The 18,565-nt window shown below is 45.1% G+C and overlaps 1 protein-coding gene across 1 annotated transcript in view; it reads left to right on the top strand.

The window, feature by feature from the left end:
• robo1 (roundabout, axon guidance receptor, homolog 1 (Drosophila)) overlaps positions 1 to 18,565 on the top strand; it is a 1,072,119-nt gene that overhangs the window by 911,178 nt on the left and 142,376 nt on the right. Inside the window, exon 6 of the mRNA XM_068041298.1 lies at positions 16,045 to 16,165. Coding sequence (XP_067897399.1) covers positions 16,045 to 16,165 — 121 coding nt within the window. The remainder of the gene's footprint in view (positions 1 to 16,044; positions 16,166 to 18,565) is intronic.

Here is an 18,565-nt window from a genome sequence, read left to right as displayed (position 1 = left end):
TCCCCAGATCACCCACCCATCTCACCACCTTCCAAATCCTTACTTTGTGGGGGACCATTTCTGGGGCCATTGATGACCCCTCTCACCTGCAATGATAAAATTTCCATGCAAATTGGATTCAGGGAATGTAAATGGGAAGCAGGGGTTAGGGGCACACATCAGTCTCCAGGTAGTGGGGCTGGACAGATCTCCATTTTGAAACCCTCGCCCCTGATTTCTGTCCAAGCTATGATGAGCTGTTTTGACGCTCTGTGAGGAGTTTTGAGAATATAAAATTGGGAAAATAGAGGAATACAGTGGCATGGTGGGAAGTAGCAATTAGAGTGGGATGAAGCTCATGAGGAGCATAAACCAGATGGGTCAAATGGCCTGTTTCGGTGCTATAGATTCACAGGGAGGGGCAGTGGCATAGTGGTAATGTCATTGAAGTAGTAATCCAGAGGCTGAGGCTAATGGCAGCTGGTGGAATTTAAATTTAATTAATTGCCCAGCTTTATTTGAAATTTAAATCGGGCAGCTTGACTCTGATTAATCAAGGCATTGCTCTGAGGAATGAACCAACGAATGGCTGTCACTTACTTTGTTTAGCTGAAACAGGCGCAATGTTTGTACATGTTCTTTCTGTCTGCAAAGAACAGGGCCCTGCGTATTAATATATGAGCTTCCAGAATGCGCAAATGCGCCACATTGCGAGCCCTACTGACAATCTTAAATTGGTTGTCAGCCTAATTCTTAGCACACTGAGGATCATTTAGCAAATATCTCCATGGCAATGCCTCTACCAGTTAGAGTTCACTTGCCAACCAATCAGCACTCTCTTCTCATACAGTATAAAGTTGTTGTTTTCCCCTTACATTGGTATTCTTGTGGATTGTCCTGATGAGTGCAAGATGAAAAGCTTCGACAACGTGTCTCTATTTTCAGCAATACTCAAGTTCTGTACCACCAAATGACTATTTAAACTTAATTAATACATTGAATTGAAAGCCACTCTTGGTAATGGTGCCATGAAACTATCGTCGATTGTCATAAAATTCTATCTGGTTCACTGATGCCCTTTAGTGAAGGAAATCTGCTGCCTTTGCCCGTCTGGCCTCCTCGTGGTTGACTCTTAACTGTCCTCTGAAATGGCCTAGCAAGCCACTCAGTTCAAGGGCAATTAGGGATGGGCAACAAATGCTGGCCTTGCCAGCGACACCCACATTGCATGAAAAACTATTTTTAAAGAAGAAATCTTGTATGGAGATATGTATGCAACAGCAACTTGCACTTATATAGTGCCTTTAACAGAGTAAAACATCCCAAGACACTTCACAGGAGCATTAACAAACAAAATTTGACACTGAGCCATGTAAGGAGATATTAGGCCAGGTAACAAAAAGCTTGATCCAACAGGTAGCTTTTAAGGAGTGTCTTTAAGGTGGCGAGATAAGTGGAGAGGTTTAGGGAGGGAATCCGAGGATGTTATTTGTTATCCATAATGTAGAAGCTTTGTTCGAAAGATTTTCAGTGAATCAGCAAAAACATAGCCGCAGATCAGAAGCCAGCCCTGCGCTTGATAATAAAAAAATAAAGTGTAATTCCATTTGCGACAAAGCTGACATTCCTGGCATGGTAAAACAGTTCACTGCGGTAACCTATGTATGAAGGCGGAGAGCGTGGGTATGGTTCTTAATCAATACTTTGCATCTATTTTCACAAAAGAAGGGGATGATATAGACATTGCATTCGGAGAGGAGGAGTGTGAAATATTAGATGAAACTAACAAAGTGAGAGAGGAAGTATTTAGGAGATTAACATCTTTGAAAGTAGATAAATCCTCAGGCCCAGATGAAATGTATCATAGGCTGTTAGGGGAAGCAAAAGAAGAAATAACGGAGGCTTTTCCCATCATTTTCCAATTCTCTTTGGTAACAGGTGTGGTGCCAGATGACTGGAGGACAGCTACTGCTTGTTTAAAAAGTAATTACAGGCTAGTCAGCCTAATCTTAATGGGACGAAAAGTATTGGATAAAATTCTGAGGGACAAGATATATATCTTCATTTAGAAAGAAACAGATGAATCAAAGACAGTCAGCATGGATTTGTTAAGGGAAGGTCAGGTCGAACTTGATTGAGGAGGTATCAAGGAGGATCGGTTGAGGGTATTGCATTTGATGTAGTCCATTTGGATATTAGCAAGGCTTTAGCAAGTCCCAGATGGCAGACTGGTCATAAAAGTAAAAGCTCATGGGTTCCAAGGCAAAGTGGCTAGTTGGATCCTAAATTGGCTCAGAGACAAGAAGCAACGGGTAATGGTCGATGGGTGTTTTTGCAACTGGAGGGCTGTTTCCAGTGGGGTTCCGCTGGGCTCAGTACTGGGTCCTTTGCTTTTTGGGGTATATGTCAATGATTTTGACTTGAATGTAGGGTGCCTGATTGAGAAATTTGCAGTTGATATAAAAAGTTGCCATGTGGTTGATAATGTAGAAGAAAGCTAGGAATGCAGAAAGATATCAATGGACTGGTCAGGTGGGCAGAACTGTGGCAAATGGACCTTAATCTGGAGAAGTGTGAGGTAATGCATTTGGGAGAGGTTAACAAGGCAAGGGAATACACGGTTAATGATAGGATACTGAGGAGTGTAGAGCAATAGAGGGACCTTGGAGTACATGTCCACAGGTCGATAAGGTAGTCAAGAAGTCGTCCAGGATACTTGCCTCCATTATCTGGGGCATAGAATATAAGAGTTGGGAGGTTATCCTGGAACTGTATGAAACACGAGTTGGGCCACAGCTGGAGTACTGCATGCAGTTCTAGTCACCACACTACTGGAAAGATGTGATTGCACTAGAGACAGTACAGAGGAGATTTACGAGGATGTTGCTGGGACTGGAGAATTTTAGTTATGAGGGAAGATTGGGCAGGTTAGGGCTGTTTTCTTTGGAATAGAAGAGGCTGAGGTGAGACTTCCTTAAAATGTACAAAATTATTAAGGTTTTAGATAGAATGGATAGGAAGGACCATCCCCCCTTGGTTGAGGGGTTCCATAACCGGGGGACATAGATTTAGGGTAAGAGGTTTAGAGGAAATGTTTTCACCCAGAGGGTGGTGGGGGTCTGGAACTCACTGCCTGAATGGGTGGTAGAGGCAGAAACCCTCATCACATTTAAAAAGTGTTTGGATTTGCTCTTGAAATACCGTAACCTGCAAGGCTACGGACCAAGAGCTGGATAGCGGGATTAGGCTGGATGGCTACTTGTCGGCCAGCATGGACACGATGGGTTGAATGGCTTCCTTTCATACTGTAGCTTTTTATGATTCTATGATTGCTAAAGGCAATGTCGTAAAACATGAGTTAATTACACTCTCTCCGCTATTGTTCCTTTTGCCTGCAGTTTTTTGATGTGACTTTATTGCCTTGAGCAACAGTATCAATTATAATAATTAAATTGTTACCTAAAATTCTGGCTGTCCTGACCGCAACAATTACACCCTCGCCCTGTTCAAAGAAGAACAGGGGAGCTCTTCTGAAGTCCTGGCCAACATTCCTCCCACAAACAACGGCACCAAAAAAAATCGGGATTAACTAGTCATTAACTGCTCAAAAATATACGAACTTGCATTTCTATAGTGACTTCCCAACCTCAGGAAATCCCAAAGCATATTACAGCCAGTGATTCTTTTTGTAATGTAGTCAGTGTTGTGATGTAGGAAAGGCAGCAGCTGTGCACTTTCAACAAAAGAACATAAGAACTAGGAGCAGGAGTAGGCCATTCAGCCGCTCGAGCCTGCCCCGCCATTCAATACGATCATGGCTGATCTCATCTCGGCCTCAACTCCACTTTCCTGCCCGTTCTCCATAACCCTTCAACCCATTCTTTTGGGCCTCCTTATCTCGAGAGACAATGGATACGCGCCTGGAGGTGGTCAGTGGTTTGTGAAGCAGCGCCTGGAGTGGCTATAAAGGCCAATTCTGGAGTGACAGGCTCTTCCACAGGTGCTGCAGAGAAATTTGTTTGTTGGGGCTGTTGCACAGTTGGCTCTCCCCTTGCGCCTCTGTCTTTTTTCCTGCCAACTACTAAGTCTCTTCGACTCGCCACAATTTAGCCCTGTCTTTATGGCTGCCCGCCAGCTCTGGCGAATGCTGGCAACTGACTCCCACGACTTGTGATCAATGTCACACGATTTCATGTCACGTTTGCAGACGTCTTTATAACGGAGACATGGACGGCCGGTGGGTCTGATACCAGTGGCGAGCTCGCTGTACAATGTGTCTTTGGGGATCCTGCCATCTTCCATGCGGCTCACATGGCCAAGCCATCTCAAGCGCCGCTGACTCAGTAGTGTGTATAAGCTGGGGGTGTTGGCCGCTTCAAGGACTTCTGTGTTGGAGATATAGTCCTGCCACCTGATGCCAAGTATTCTCCGAAGGCAGCGAAGATGGAATGAATTGAGACGTCGCTCTTGGCTGGCATACGTTGTCCAGGCCTCGCTGCCGTAGAGCAAGGTACTGAGGACACAGGCCTGATACACTCGGACTTTTGTGTTCCGTGTCAGTGCGCCATTTTCCCACACTCTCTTGGCCAGTCTGGACATAGCAGTGGAAGCCTTACCCATGCGCTTGTTGATTTCTGCATCTAGAGACAGGTTACTGGTGATAGTTGAGCCTAGGTAGGTGAACTCTTGAACCACTTCCAGAGCGTGGTCGCCAATATTGATGGATGGAGCATTTCTGACATCCTGCCCCATGATGTTCGTTTTCTTGAGGATGATGGTTAGGCCAAATTCATTGCAGGCAGACGCAAACCTGTCGATGAGACTCTGCAGGCATTCTTCAGTGTGAGATGTTAAAGCAGCATCGTCAGCAAAGAGGAGTTCTCTGATGAGGACTTTCCGTACTTTGGACTTCGCTCTTAGACGGGCAAGGTTGAACAACCTGCCCCCTGATCTTGTGTGGAGGAACATTCCTTCTTCAGAGGATTTGAACGCATGTGAAAGCAGCAGGGAGAAGAAAATCCCAAAAAGTGTGGGTGCGAGAACACAGCCCTGTTTCACACCACTCAGGATAGGAAAGGGCTCTGATGAGGAGCCACCATGTTGAATTGTGCCTTTCATATTGTCATGGAATGAGGTGATGATACTTAGTAGCTTTGGTGGACATCCGATCTTTTCTAGTAGTCTGAAGAGACCACGTCTGCTGACGAGGTCAAAGGCTTTGGTGAGATCAATGAAAGCAATGTAGAGGTGCATCTGTTGTTCACGGCATTTCTCCTGTATCTGACGAAGGGAGAACAGCATGTCAATAGTCGATCTCTCTGCACGAAAGCCACACTGTGCCTCAGGGTAGACGCGCTCGGCCAGCTTCTGGAGCCTGTTCAGAGCGACTCGAGCAAAGACTTTCCCCACTATGCTGAGCAGGGAGATTCCACGGTAGTTGTTGCAGTCACCGCGGTCACCTTTGTTTTTATAGAGGGTGATGATGTTGGCATCGCGCATGTCCTGGGGTACTGCTCCCTTACTAATTAAAAATCTGTCTATCTCCTCATTTGGGACATCCTGAGCTGGGACAAGGCGCTATAGAAATGCAAATTACTTCCCTGCTTCTTTCTTCCCTTTTTCCCTTCTGTCTTTCTGGGCAGGGAGGGGAGAAATCACGCAATTAAAGCTTTGCTAATGTGTTGCTAATGTCATTCCTGCGGCTTGTCCATCTGGGAGAACAAAGCAGCTCTGTGCGAAGGTAGGGTGTCCACACCTGTGGCTTTTGATGTTCTCCCAGCCGTCCCTCCCACTCTCCTAATCACCTATTTCTGACAAAGCGTCGGCTGCCAAGACCTCTGTTGGAAGGGTTCTCCCTGACACCTGAAAACATCTCCTGCCTAAACATTAATACAGCAGCGCTCACCTGTCTCAGGAATGCTGAAACCTTTCTGCACCTTTAAAGGAATGGATTAATTTGATTTAAAACTCCCCCTCCCTGCTACACAAGAAAAGATAGAATTAATTATGTTTTCAGACTCCGCTGACGCTTGTGGGTGAGGGAGTTGGTTCAGGTTTTAACTGCTTTTGTTGACAGGCACTCAAAGGCTGATTACACAGCACTTTCAACTGATACAACAACTATGATCAAATAAAGGTGTTTCGCTCGTTCTGTACTGACGGCTCAGTAGGGAAACGGCACTGACTGAGCTTTATAAGCCAGGATGCCCTCAGTAAACAAAGAGCTTGCATTTCTGTAGCACCTTTCACAACCTCAGGACATCCCAAAGCACTTTACAGCCAATGAAGTACTGTTGAAAATGCAGTTACTGATTTACCACAAGGAAATGCTGCAGCCAATTTATGCACTGCAGGCTCCCACAAACAGCAACGAGACCAATGATGAGATAACCTGTACCTTTAGTGGTGTTGGTTGGGGGACAAATATTGGCCAGAGCACTAGGAGAGCTCCCCTGCTCTACGTTGAAGTACTGCCGTGGGATCTTTTATGTCCACCTGAGAGGGCAGAAGGGACTTCAGTTTGACATCTCATCAGAAAGACAGCACCCCTGACAGTGCAGCACTCCCTCAACTCTGACTCCAGGAGTATCAGTCAGGACTTTTGTGCTCAAGACGCAACAGTGCAACTTGAATCTACAACCTTCTGACTCAGAGGCAAGAGTGCTATCAACTGAGCCCCAGCTGACATTCAATACAGAGCAGAGGGTGTGCTGTGTTTTCAGAGGTGCTCTCATTCACATTCAACATCATACAGAGGCCTTGTCTGCCTTTCAGTTGGATGTAAAAGGTCCCATCAAATTATTCGAAGTAGGTTAGAGAGCTCTCCCAGCTTCCTCGTCATTATTCCTCGATTAACAGACACCACCGAACCCGACTAACTAGTGAATCTTCTCGCTGATGTTTCTGAGGTCTTTACCTTGTGACTCAACTCCAAAAACAATATTGGTGTTGAGATTTTGGGATGTGTTTTAGAACTGTGATTAGGCCCAAAACAAATGCCTCTTCTTTCTCATTCATTCACAGGATGCGGTTGTCATGGTCACCATTATTGAGACTACCTTTTAATTCCAGATTTATTTATCAAATCATTTCTACATTGGCTTTTATGGGATTTGAACTTATGCCTCTGGATTATTAGTCCAATAACTACTCTGCTACCATACCTGATGTGTCCTGACAAGTTGGATGCCAAGGATTGTGCAAGAACACATTGGTACGTCATGTCCAGTGTGTTGAGAAGGAACCATCAGATGCTTAAGGGTTGGGCGAAACCTGGCATCAGTTACAATGTAACCCAATGAGAAAGACTTACTTTTATTTAACACTAGAATCACTTCTCTTAGAAATGTCCAAAAGCACTTTGACATACAATGAATTGCTTTGTCATGCGTTGAGGTGATTGTTGTTACTTTGCCGAATAAAATAGAGCAAAGTCCCGCAGACAGAGACAGGAGGAGCAGTTAATCTACTTCAAGTGATGTTAATTTGATGGATGTGTTCGTGGCTGTGGTACAGGATTGGGAATTATGAGATGAGCTCACGTCTTCACCCGATGAGAGGTCATCTGGCAGAGTAAATCGAGCAGCCAATCTGGAAGCAGCTCAACTTAGATTCCAGTGGCCTGAAAGGATATAAAAGAAACTTGGGTGGGTTCTCTAACGGTCTGGCAATTCCCCAGATCAACTCCAAGTGGATATCATGAAAAAAATAATGAAAACGTTTATTTTTAACATTAATGTGAATTCTGGGATCTCTTTAGATTCATAAAATCATTGAATGATTACAGCCCAGAAGGAGGCAATTTGGCTCGTTGTGTCCTTGCTAACTGTCTGCAAGACCAATTCACCTTGTCTCGCACCCTCACCCTTTCCCTGTATCCCTGCAATTTTTTTTTTCTCTTCAGGTAATTATCCAATTCCTTTTTCAAAGCGATGATTGAATCCACACTCTCAGACAGTGCATTCCAGATCCTCACCACTCACTGTAAAAAAAAAGTTTTTCCTCATGTCTCCTATTGTTCTTTTGCCTTTCACCTTAAATCAGTGTCCTCTGGTTCTCGACCCCTCCACCAATGGGAATAGTTTCTCTCTATCTACTCTGTCCAGACCCCTCATGATTTTGAACACCTCTATCAAATCTCCTCTCAACCTTCTCTAAGGAGAACAGCCCCAGCTTCTCCAATCTATCCACGTAACTGAAGTTCCTCATCCCCAGAACCATTCTGTAAATCTTTTCTGCATCCTGTCTAAAACCTTCACATTCCTCCTAAAGTGTGGTGCCCAAAATTGGACACAGTATTTCAATTGAGACCAAAATAGTGTTTTATAAAGATTCCGTACGACCATACGAATTAGGAGCAGAAGTAGGCCATTCAGCCCATCAAGCCTGCTCCGCCATTTAATAAGATCATGGCTGATCTGTTTGTGTCTCCAATTCCACACTCCCATCTACCCCCAAGAACCTTTGATTCCCTTGCCTAACAAGAATCTATCTACCTCCGCCTTAAAAATATTCAATGCCCCGCCTCCACCACCTTCTTAGGCAGAGAGTTCCAAAGTTGCACAACCCTCTGAGAGAAAAAAATTTCTCCTCATCTCTGTCCTAAAAAGGTGACCCCTAATTTTAAAACAATGCCCCCTAGTTCTGGACTCATCCACTAGAGGAAACATCCTTTCCACATTAACCTTGTCAAAACCGTTCAGGATCTTATATACTTCAATCAAGTCTCCCCTCACCCTTCTAAACTCCAGTCAAAACAAGCCCAGTCTGTCCAACCTTTCCTCATAAGACAACCCGCTCATTCCAGGTATCAATCTAGTAAACCTCCCTGAACCGCCTCCAACGCATTCACATCCTTCCTTAAATAGGAGACCAAAACCGCACACAGTGTTCGAGATGTGGTCTCATCAATGCCCTGTATAACTGAAGCATAACATCCTTACTTTTCTTTTCAATTCCTCTCGTAATAAAGGATAGCATTCCATTAGCCTTCTTTATTACTTGCTGTACCTGTATACTATCTTTTTGTAGCTCATGCACCAGAACACCTAGATCCCTCTGCACTTCGGAATTCTGCAGTCATTCTCCATTTAAGTAATACTCAGCTTTTTTATTCTTCCTGCCAAAGTGAACAACTTCACATTTTCCCACATTGTACTCCATCTGCCAGATTTTTGCCCACTCACTCAACCTTTTTATATCAGTCTGCAACCTCTTTATGTCCTCTTCACAACATACTTTCCTACCTATCTTTGTGTTATCTGCAACTTTAGCTACCATGCCATCGCTCCCCTCATCTAAGTCATTGATATAAATTGTTAAAAGTTGAGGCCCTATCACAGACCCCTGCGGGACTCCACTCTTCATATCCTACCAATCAGTAAAGGACCCATTTATGCATACTCTCTGTTTTCTGCCAGCCAGCCAATCTTCTATCCATGCTAATATGTTACCCCCTACACCATGAACTCCTACATTACGCAATAACCATTTATGCAGCACCTTGTCAAATGCCTTCTGAAAATCTAAGTACAGCACGTCAACGGGCTCCCCTTTATCCACAGTGCATGTTACTCCTTCAAAGAACTCCAATAAATTGGTTAAATATGATTTCCTTTTCACAAAACCATGCTGACTATTCCCGATTACCTCGAGTTTTTCTAAATGGCCAGCTATAGCCTCCTTAATAATCGATTCTAACACCTTCCCCACGACAGATGTCAAGTTAACTCGCCTATAGTTACCTGTTTTCTGCCTCCCCACTTCTTGAATAGAGGGGTTATATTTGCTACTTTCCAGTCTGATGGAACCTTTCCAGAATGTAGCGAATTTTGAAAAATTAACACCAACGCATCTTTTACCTCATTAGCCACCTCTTTTAAGACCCTAGGATGAACCCATCAGGACCTGGGGACTTGTCAGCTCGCAGCTCCATCAGTTTGGTCAGTACTGCTTCCCTGCTGATTGTAATTTCACCAAGTTCCTCTCTTCCTTCCACCTCCTGGTTTAAAGCTATTACTTCCCTGACTTTGTACTCTATGCCTTGATTTATAAAGCCCAGGATCCTGTATGCCTTTGGCCTTTATAAATTGCCCATAGTATAGGTAGATGGTAGGGAAATATAGGGACAGGTGGGGATGTGATAGGAATATGGAATTAGTGTAGGATTAGTATAAATGGGTGGTTGATGGTTGGCACAGACTTGATGGGCCGAAGGGCCTGTTTCAGTGCTGTATCTATAAATAAATAACCACTTTCTCAAACTGCCTTGCCACTTTCAGCTATACCCCCAAGTACCTCTGCTTCTGCACCCTTTCAGAATTGTACCCTTTATTTTATATTGCCTCTTCTCATTCGTCCTACCAAAATGAATCACTTCACATTTCTCTGCATTAAATTTCATTTGCCACGTGCCCTTCCGTTCCAGCAGCCTGTCGATGTCCTTTCGAAGTCTGTCACTATCTACCTCACAGTTCACAATACTTCCAAGTTTTGTGTCATCTGCAAATTTTGAAATTGTGCTCTGTACACCCAAGTCTAGGCCATTAATATATGTCAAGAAAAGCACCTAACATCGACCCCTGGGGAACACCACTATAAACCTTTCAGTCCGAAAAACAACCGTTCGCCACTAATCTCTGTTTCCTGCCACTCAGCCAATTTCATATCCATGCTGCTCCTTTATTCCATGGGCTTTAGCTTAGCTGACAAATCTGTTATGTATCATTTTATCAAATGCCTTTTTGGAAGTCCATGTACACCACATCATCCATATTGCCCCCAACCTTTCTATTAGGTTATCAAAAAACTCAAGCAAGTTAGTCAAACATAATTTTCCTATAACAAACCTGTGCTGGCTTCCCTTAATTAATTCACAATTGTCCAGTTGGTTCATTAAGCAGGAGCCTGTTCTGAGACAAGCACATATGAGGTGATAGTACCCTTCTACTTCTGGACAGTTTGTAACAAATTGCAAAAAACTGGTTGGACACTAGAGAAAAAGAAAAGGCTTATTCGCGCTGATTGGCTTGGACTGAAAGCAGCTAATAAGGCTTTATAATTCAGAGAAGAAACTTGGCCTTTCAGAGAAACCCCCGAAGTCAACAAACCTGACTGCTTTACATCTGCATGGTTTGGTTGGAAAGAGGTCCTCACTATCGGTGACACATAACATGAATTTGAGCAACTAGCTCATGAGTCTCGCTGTTATAGCTGAGCGAGAAGGGAACTAATCATCTATATTCATTGATCACAGAACAAGTGAGGAAATAATTGGTGCTTTCTGAGGCTAAGGGTGAGCTGAATGGCTTTAAAAAAAAAGAAATAGGGCTTCTTGGAGGAAGCAACCTTTGACCTGTGACTTGCTCCCGAGACCAGACAGCCAGATAATGGTCTGTAATCATCTTAGGTCAGCACGTTTCAAATTAGCGGGGAAGTTGGTCTCTGGTGTGACCAGTTGTATCGTTGTTTAATTGCTTTGGGAGATTTATCACCTCTTGATGTCTTCTCACGTTCCAAACTGCAGCCTAGTTTGGACGTTTCACTTTTTTGGTGATGTCCAGAGCTTTTTGTTGATTGACTCCCAGTATTTGAACAGTTTATTTAAGAGGAGGAAAAGGTAATTATCCACAACAAACACATCACTTAGATTTAGATCAATCCCACCTACCCTCCTTCTCCCCATATCCCTCAATCCCATCTTCTCACCTTTTGATGAGATGCTAAACTGAATCTCAAGTGGGCATAAGAGATTCCTCGATACTTCTGTCTTCACTATAGAGGATACAAAATACATTCCAGTAAAAGCTGTAAATCAGGAGGTGGAAGGAAGAGAGGAACTTGGTGAAATTACAATCAGTGGGGAAGCGGTACTGAGCAAACTGATGGAGCTGCAGACTGACAAGTCCCCGGGTCCTATGGTCTTCATCCTTGGGTCTTAAAAGAGGTATTAGATTCATTAGTGTTAATTTTTCAAAATTCGCTAGATTCTGGAAAGGTTACATCAGACTGGAAAGTAGCAAATATAACCCCTCTATTCAAGAAGTGGGGGAGGCAGAGAACAGGCAACTATAGGCCAGTTAGCTTGACGTCTGTCATGGGGCAGGTGTTAGAATTGATCATTAAGGAGGCTATAGCTAGGCACTTAGAAAAAACTCAAGGTAACCGGGAATAGTCAGCATGGTTTTGTGAAAGGGAAATCATATTTAACTAATTTATTGGAGTTCTTTGAAGGAGTAACATGCGCTGTGGATAAAGGGGAGCCAATTAACGTACTGTACTTCGATTTCCAGAAGGCATTTGACAAGGTGCCACATAAAAGGTTATTGCGCAAAGTAGGAGCTCATGGTGTCGGGGGTAACATATTATCATGGATGGAAGATTGGCTGGCTGGCAGAAAACAGAGAGTATGCATAAATGGGTCCTTTTCTGATTGGCAGGATGTGATGAGTGGAGTCCCGTAGGGGTCTGTGCTGGGGCCTCAATATTTTACAATTTATATCAATGACTTAAATGAGGGGAGCGATGGCTTGGTAGCTAAATTTGCAGATGACACAAAGATAGGTCGGAAGGTATGTTGTGAAGAGGACATAAGGAGGTTGCAGCCCGATACGGTTGAGTGAGTGGGCAAAAATCTGGCAGATGGAGTATAATGTGGGAAAATATGAAGTTGTTCACTTTGGCAGGAAGAATAAAAAAGCAGAGTATTTCTTAAATGGAGAACGACTGCAAAGTGATCTAGGTGTTCTAGTGTATGAGTCACAAAAAGATAGTATGCAGGTACAGCAAGTAATAAAGAAGGCTAATGGAATGTGATTCTTTATTACAAGGGGAATTGAAAATAAAAGTAAGGATGTTATGCTTCATTTATACAGGGCATTGGTGAGACCACATCTCGAATACTGTGTGCAGTTTTGTTCTCCTTATTTAAGGAAGGATGTAAATGCGTTGGAGGCGGTTCAGAGGAGGTTTACTAGATTGATACCTAGAATGAGTGGGTTGTCTTATGAGGAAAGGTTGGACAGACTGGGCTTGTTTTCACTATAGTTTATAAGAGTGAGGGAGACATGATTGAAGTATATAAGATTCTGAATGGTCTTGACAAGGTGGATGTGGAGAGGGTGTTTCCTCTTGTGGGTGAGTCCAGAACTATGGGGCACTGTTTTAAAATTCAATGTGACTCCCGACAATGCAGCAGCCCGCCAACGTCATCAGAGCGCTCCAAGCTACAGTCATGCGCAAACGGTTTCCTGCGCTCAGTGAGATGCAGCCTACGTCTTGCCAGGACTAATTGGTGCATGCGCAGGAAAATGTATTCAGTGACTCGCTTCCCCCAACTGTCTGCTCTCCCCCCTCGGCCACTCGCTCCAGGCCTCAACGCTTTCTCTTCCTCCCCGCTGGCTGCTTCCCCCCCCTCGCTCCTTGCTTCCTCCCACCACCACCACTACCCCGCTCCCCAGCCGCTTGCTCCCCTCACTTAGCTTCCCCCACCCTGCTCTCCAGCCGCTCGCTCCCTGCTCCATCCGCTCGCTCTGGGCTGCACCGCTTTCCCTCCTCTTAGCTACTCGCTCCTACGTCTCCCCGTCACCCCTCGCAGCCTGCCTTGCTTCTTCTGGTGGTGCAATGGGGAATGAGCGAATGTGGGAGCAAGTGGCTGAGAGGAGGGAAATTGCGTGGTCTGGACCTAGTGCCTGGAGGGGTGGGGAAGCGTGGAGCGAGCGGCCAGAGAGCGGGGGTGTGGTGGGGGGGTGGGTGGGGAAGTGGGGAGCAAGCAGCCGGAGAGCGGGTGGGGGGGGTTGCGGTGGGAAGCCAGGAGCGGGGAACAATCAGCTGATGGGAGAGGAAGTGGGGGGTTGTGGTGAGGTCTGAAGCGAGTGGCTGAGGGAGGGGGGAAACGGCGAGGCTGTATCAAGTGTGAATGTGTGGATTGGGAGAAAGGGAGATTGCGTAAAGGAGGCGGGGGTGGGGCAGAAATTCACAGTTATTTCCTCCATAAACTTCACAGTGTAAATGTTGATGTTACTATCCCATAGAAAGTTGCTTTACTTTCCAAATTTCAATGGTAGTATCATACCAGAATTCTGTCTTTGTCAAAAATATCAAAAGAGTTGAGCAGGAGACATGTAAGAAATGATATAAATGAAGCAATGGCAGGAGGGAGCGGGGGACTATTGGGGGTGGGATGAAGGCAGTGATGGCAACCTTTGAGGGGATTTTCAGCTTGAAGTTTTTCTGTGATCCTGGCAGCTGCCTGAACATCATAGATAGTGACGTTTCAGTGGAAGAGGCTGCATGTGCTGGTACTGTGCCATCTAGTGGTTGTGTTGTCAGGAAACGCAACCCTTCAAATTCGGGGTTGCCCTTTTAGGACAAAGATGAGGTGAAATGTTTTCTCTCAGATGGTTGTGAGACTTTGGAACTCTCTCCTCAGAAGGTGGTGGAGGCGGTGTCACTGAATAATTTTAAGGTGGAGGTAGATAGATTCTTGTTTGGCCAGGGAATCAAAGATTATCGGGGGTAGATGGAATTTGAGACAGAAACAGATCAGCCATGATCTTATTGAATAGCGGAGCAGGCTGGAGGGGCCGAATGGCCTACTCCTGCTCCTAATTCGTATGTTCATATGTTCGTATTTCAAAGAAGAGCAGGGGAGCTCTCCCCCTGTCTTGGGGCCAGTATTAATTGCTCGACTGAATCACTAAAGCAATTTATCTGGGTCATTATCACATTGCTGTTTGTGGGAGCTTGCTGTGCGCAAACTGGCTGCCGTGTTTCCCTACATTACAACAGTGACTACACTTCAAAAATGCTTCATTGGCTGCAAAACACCTTGGGATGTCTTGAGGCTGTGAGTAGTGCTATATAAATGCAAGTCTTTGCTTCCATGAGATTTGAGCATCCACTTGAACAGGAAAATAAGAAACTGATGAAATGCTAATGACTTGGGTCAAAGCCACACACTCGAAGGTCTATGCTCCATTATCGTATGTGAGCACATGGGAGAAGATTTAAACAGTCAATAAAGCCCAGCGTCCCTTCCCCCACTCCCCCAGCCATCCACTCATACATAATTACTGAAAATGGTTCATTGGGAATGGTCTAGGGCATGAGAGCACCAACAGTTTTCAGGAAAAGGAGACCAGATTCAGAGAATTCAATTTCTTTTGAAGCCCTGAGGCGAGTTTATCTATTTAATGAAGATCATGCCCCTTTAAATCGAGGTTTCCTGGACTCTCTCTAAGTGCTGTCTGTTCAATTAAGCTCTCTTTGCCAACCAATTTTACACGGCAGGACGGCACTGCTGCCGAGCAAGACAGATGTAGCTTTCTGATTACATTGTGAATCCTAATAGTTTCAGGACACAAGGTCTGAGTTTAATTTCTGCATTCACAAGGAACAACCTCGCTCTCTGCGGCTGGGGAAAAAAGCAAACTGAATAGGAGATTATTTTTTGTAAACTTCCCTCAGCTCAACAATAAGACAACAGCAGCAACAATTTGCATCCATTACAGGGAGAGTGTTGAAACGCCCCCATGATGCTTCTGGGTCTGGGGGCTTCCGGAAGCAAGCAGGCAGTAGGAGGGCGTGTTAGGAGAGGTAGGCTGAGAACAACAACAACAACGTACATTTATTTAGCAGCTTTGAGGTAATAAAACATCCCAAGGAGCTTCAGAGGAGCGTTAAAAAGCAAAATGAGATGCTGAGCAACATAAGGTGATATGAGGTCATATGGTCAATAGCTTGGTCAAAGGAATAGTTTTAAAGAGCGTGTAAAAGGAGAAAAGTGAGGTGGAGAGGTTTAGGGAGGGAATTCCAGAGCTTGGGGCCCAGGCAGCTGAAGGCACGGCCACCAATGATGGAGTAATTAAAATCAGGGATGCTCAAGAGGCCAGAATTGGAGGAGTGCAGACATCTTGGAGGGCTGTGAGGCTGGAGGAGGTTACAGAGTTAGGGAGGGGCGAGGCCATGGAGGGATTTGAAAATAAGGATGAGTATTTTAAAACAGGTGCTTCTTGACCGGGAGCCAATGTTGGTCAGCTTTTTCATGTCTGTGTTAAACCCTGGCAGATCCGGGGAGGAAAGCTGATGATCACCAACACACGAAAGAGCGACGCGGGCAAGTACGTTTGCGTGGGCACCAACATGGTGGGCCAACGGGAGAGTGAAGTGGCGGAGCTGACGGTTCTGGGTGAGTGTGAGCGTCGCAGTGCGTGGATTGTGACGGGTGATACTGTGCAACATGACCGATCGTGTGTGGTGAGCGGCCCAGTGTCTGTGGAATTGTATCCAAACCAGGAAACAACACTTCAGAAGAGATGGGGGAGAGGGCGAGAGAAAATAGTTGATGATCAAGTTCCTTTAAAATGTGTCGGAGAAAGATGTGCAAAGGGATGTGGTCTATCATCATTCTCCATCCCAATCACAGAATGATAAAATATAGAACGAGCTAGCTAACTAGGGCCACTCCCCTGCTCTTTCCTGTATTTGATCATTACATATATACTGACAATCCTGTTTCCTCTGAGGTAAACTCATCAATCTGAAATATTAACCCTCTCCTTTCACTCTCCACATAAGCTCCCTGGCCTGCTACGTGTTTGCAGCAGCTGTTTCGTAAACATTAATTCTTGGGTGTGGGCATCGCCAGCATTTATTGCCCATCCCTAATTGCCCTTGAGAAGGTGGTGGTGAGCTGCCTGCTTGAACCACTGCAGTCCATATGAGGTAGGTACACCCACAGTGCTGTTAGAGAGGGAGTTCCAGGATATTGACCCAGCGACAGTGAAGGAACGGTGATATAGTTCCAAGTCAGGATAGTGTGTGGCTTGGACGGGAACTTGCAGTCAGTGGTGTTCCCATGCATCTGCTGCCCTTGTCCTTCTAGGTGGTCGAGGTCATGGGTTTGCTAGCTGCAAAGTAGCATGATGAACTGAGAGCCTTTCATTATCAAGAAAGGTAGAAGAGGCTGGGGCTCTTTTGTCTCGAAAAAGAGTAGGTAAAGGGTGACCTGATGGAGGTCTTTAAAATTATCAAGGGCTTCGATAGGGTCAACATAAAGAAGACATTTCTGCTTCTGGGGAGACCAAAACCAGGGACCACAAATATCAGGTAGTCACTGATAAATCCAACAGTGTATTCAAAAGAAACATCTTTACCCAGAGAGTGGTGAGAATGTGGATCATGTTACCACAGGGAGTAGTTGATGTCCTTAGCCAAGCTGTTCCAGTGCAGCTGCAACACTGGCATCTACCTGACAATGTGGAAAATTGCCCAGGTATGTCCGGTCCAAAGAAGCAGAATAAATCCAATCCAGCCAATTACCACCCCATCAGTCTACTCTCGATCATCAGCATGGTGTTGGAAGGGGTCATTGACAGAGCTATCAAGCAACACACACAGCAATAACCTGCTCGCTGATGATCAGTTTGAGTTCCACCAGGGCCACTCAGCTCCTGACCTAATTGCAGCCTTGGTCCAAACATGGACAAAAGAGCTGAACTCCAGAGGTGAAAGTGAGTGCCCTTGACATCAAGGAAGCATTTGACTGAGAGTGGCATCAAGGAGCCCGAGCAAAGTTGAAATCAATGGAAATCAGGGCGAAAGATCTGTACTTTTTTTAATTCACTCATGGGATGTGAGCATCATTGGCTAGGCTAGTATTTATTGCACATTCCTAACTGCCCTTGAACTGAGTGGCTTGCTAGGCCATTTCAGAGGGCATTTAAGAGTCAACTACATTGCTGTGGGTCTGGAATCAAATGTAGGCCAGACCAGGTAAGGACAGCAGATTTCCTTCCCTACAGAACGTTACTGAACCAGATGGATTTTTACAACAATCGACAATGGTTTCATAGTCACCATTAGACTGGCTTTTAATTCCAAATTTATTAATTGAATTCAAATTTCACCATCTGCCATGGAGGGATTCAAACCCATGTCCCCAGAAGACTAGCCTGGACCTCTGGTTTAATAATCCAGTGACATTACAACTATGTCTCCGCCTCCCCTGATTGCAGTCGTACGTAGCACAAAGGAAGATGGTTGTGGTTGTTGGAGGTCAATCATCTCAGCTCCAGGACATCACTGCAGGAGTTCCTCAGGATACAGTCCCAGGCCCAACCATCTTCAGCTGCTTCATCAATGACCATCCTTCAATCGTAAGGTCAGAAGTGGGGATATTCGCTGATGATTGCACAATGTTCACGACTCCTCAAATACTGAAGCAGCCCATGTCCATATGCAGCAAGACCTGGACAATATCCAGGTTTGGGCTGATAAGTGGCAAAAAATGTTCGCACCACACAAGTGCCAGGCAATGACCATCTCCAACAAGAGAGAATCTAACCATTTCCCCTTGACATTCAATGCCATTAACATCGCTGATTCCCCCACTATCAACATCCTGGGATTACTGTTGACCAGAAACTGAACCATATAAATAACATGGCTCCAAGAGCAGGTCAGAGGCTGGGAATTCTGCAGCAAGAACTCACCTCCTGACTCCCCACCTGTCCACCATCTACAAGGCACAAGTCAGGAGTGTGATGGAATACTCTCCATTTGCCTGGATGGGTGTAGTTCCAACAAC

This window comes from Heterodontus francisci, chromosome 10 (assembly GCF_036365525.1).
Source record: "Heterodontus francisci isolate sHetFra1 chromosome 10, sHetFra1.hap1, whole genome shotgun sequence".
NCBI lineage: Eukaryota > Metazoa > Chordata > Chondrichthyes > Heterodontiformes > Heterodontidae > Heterodontus > Heterodontus francisci.
This window is presented reverse-complemented; position numbering and strand designations above follow the sequence as displayed.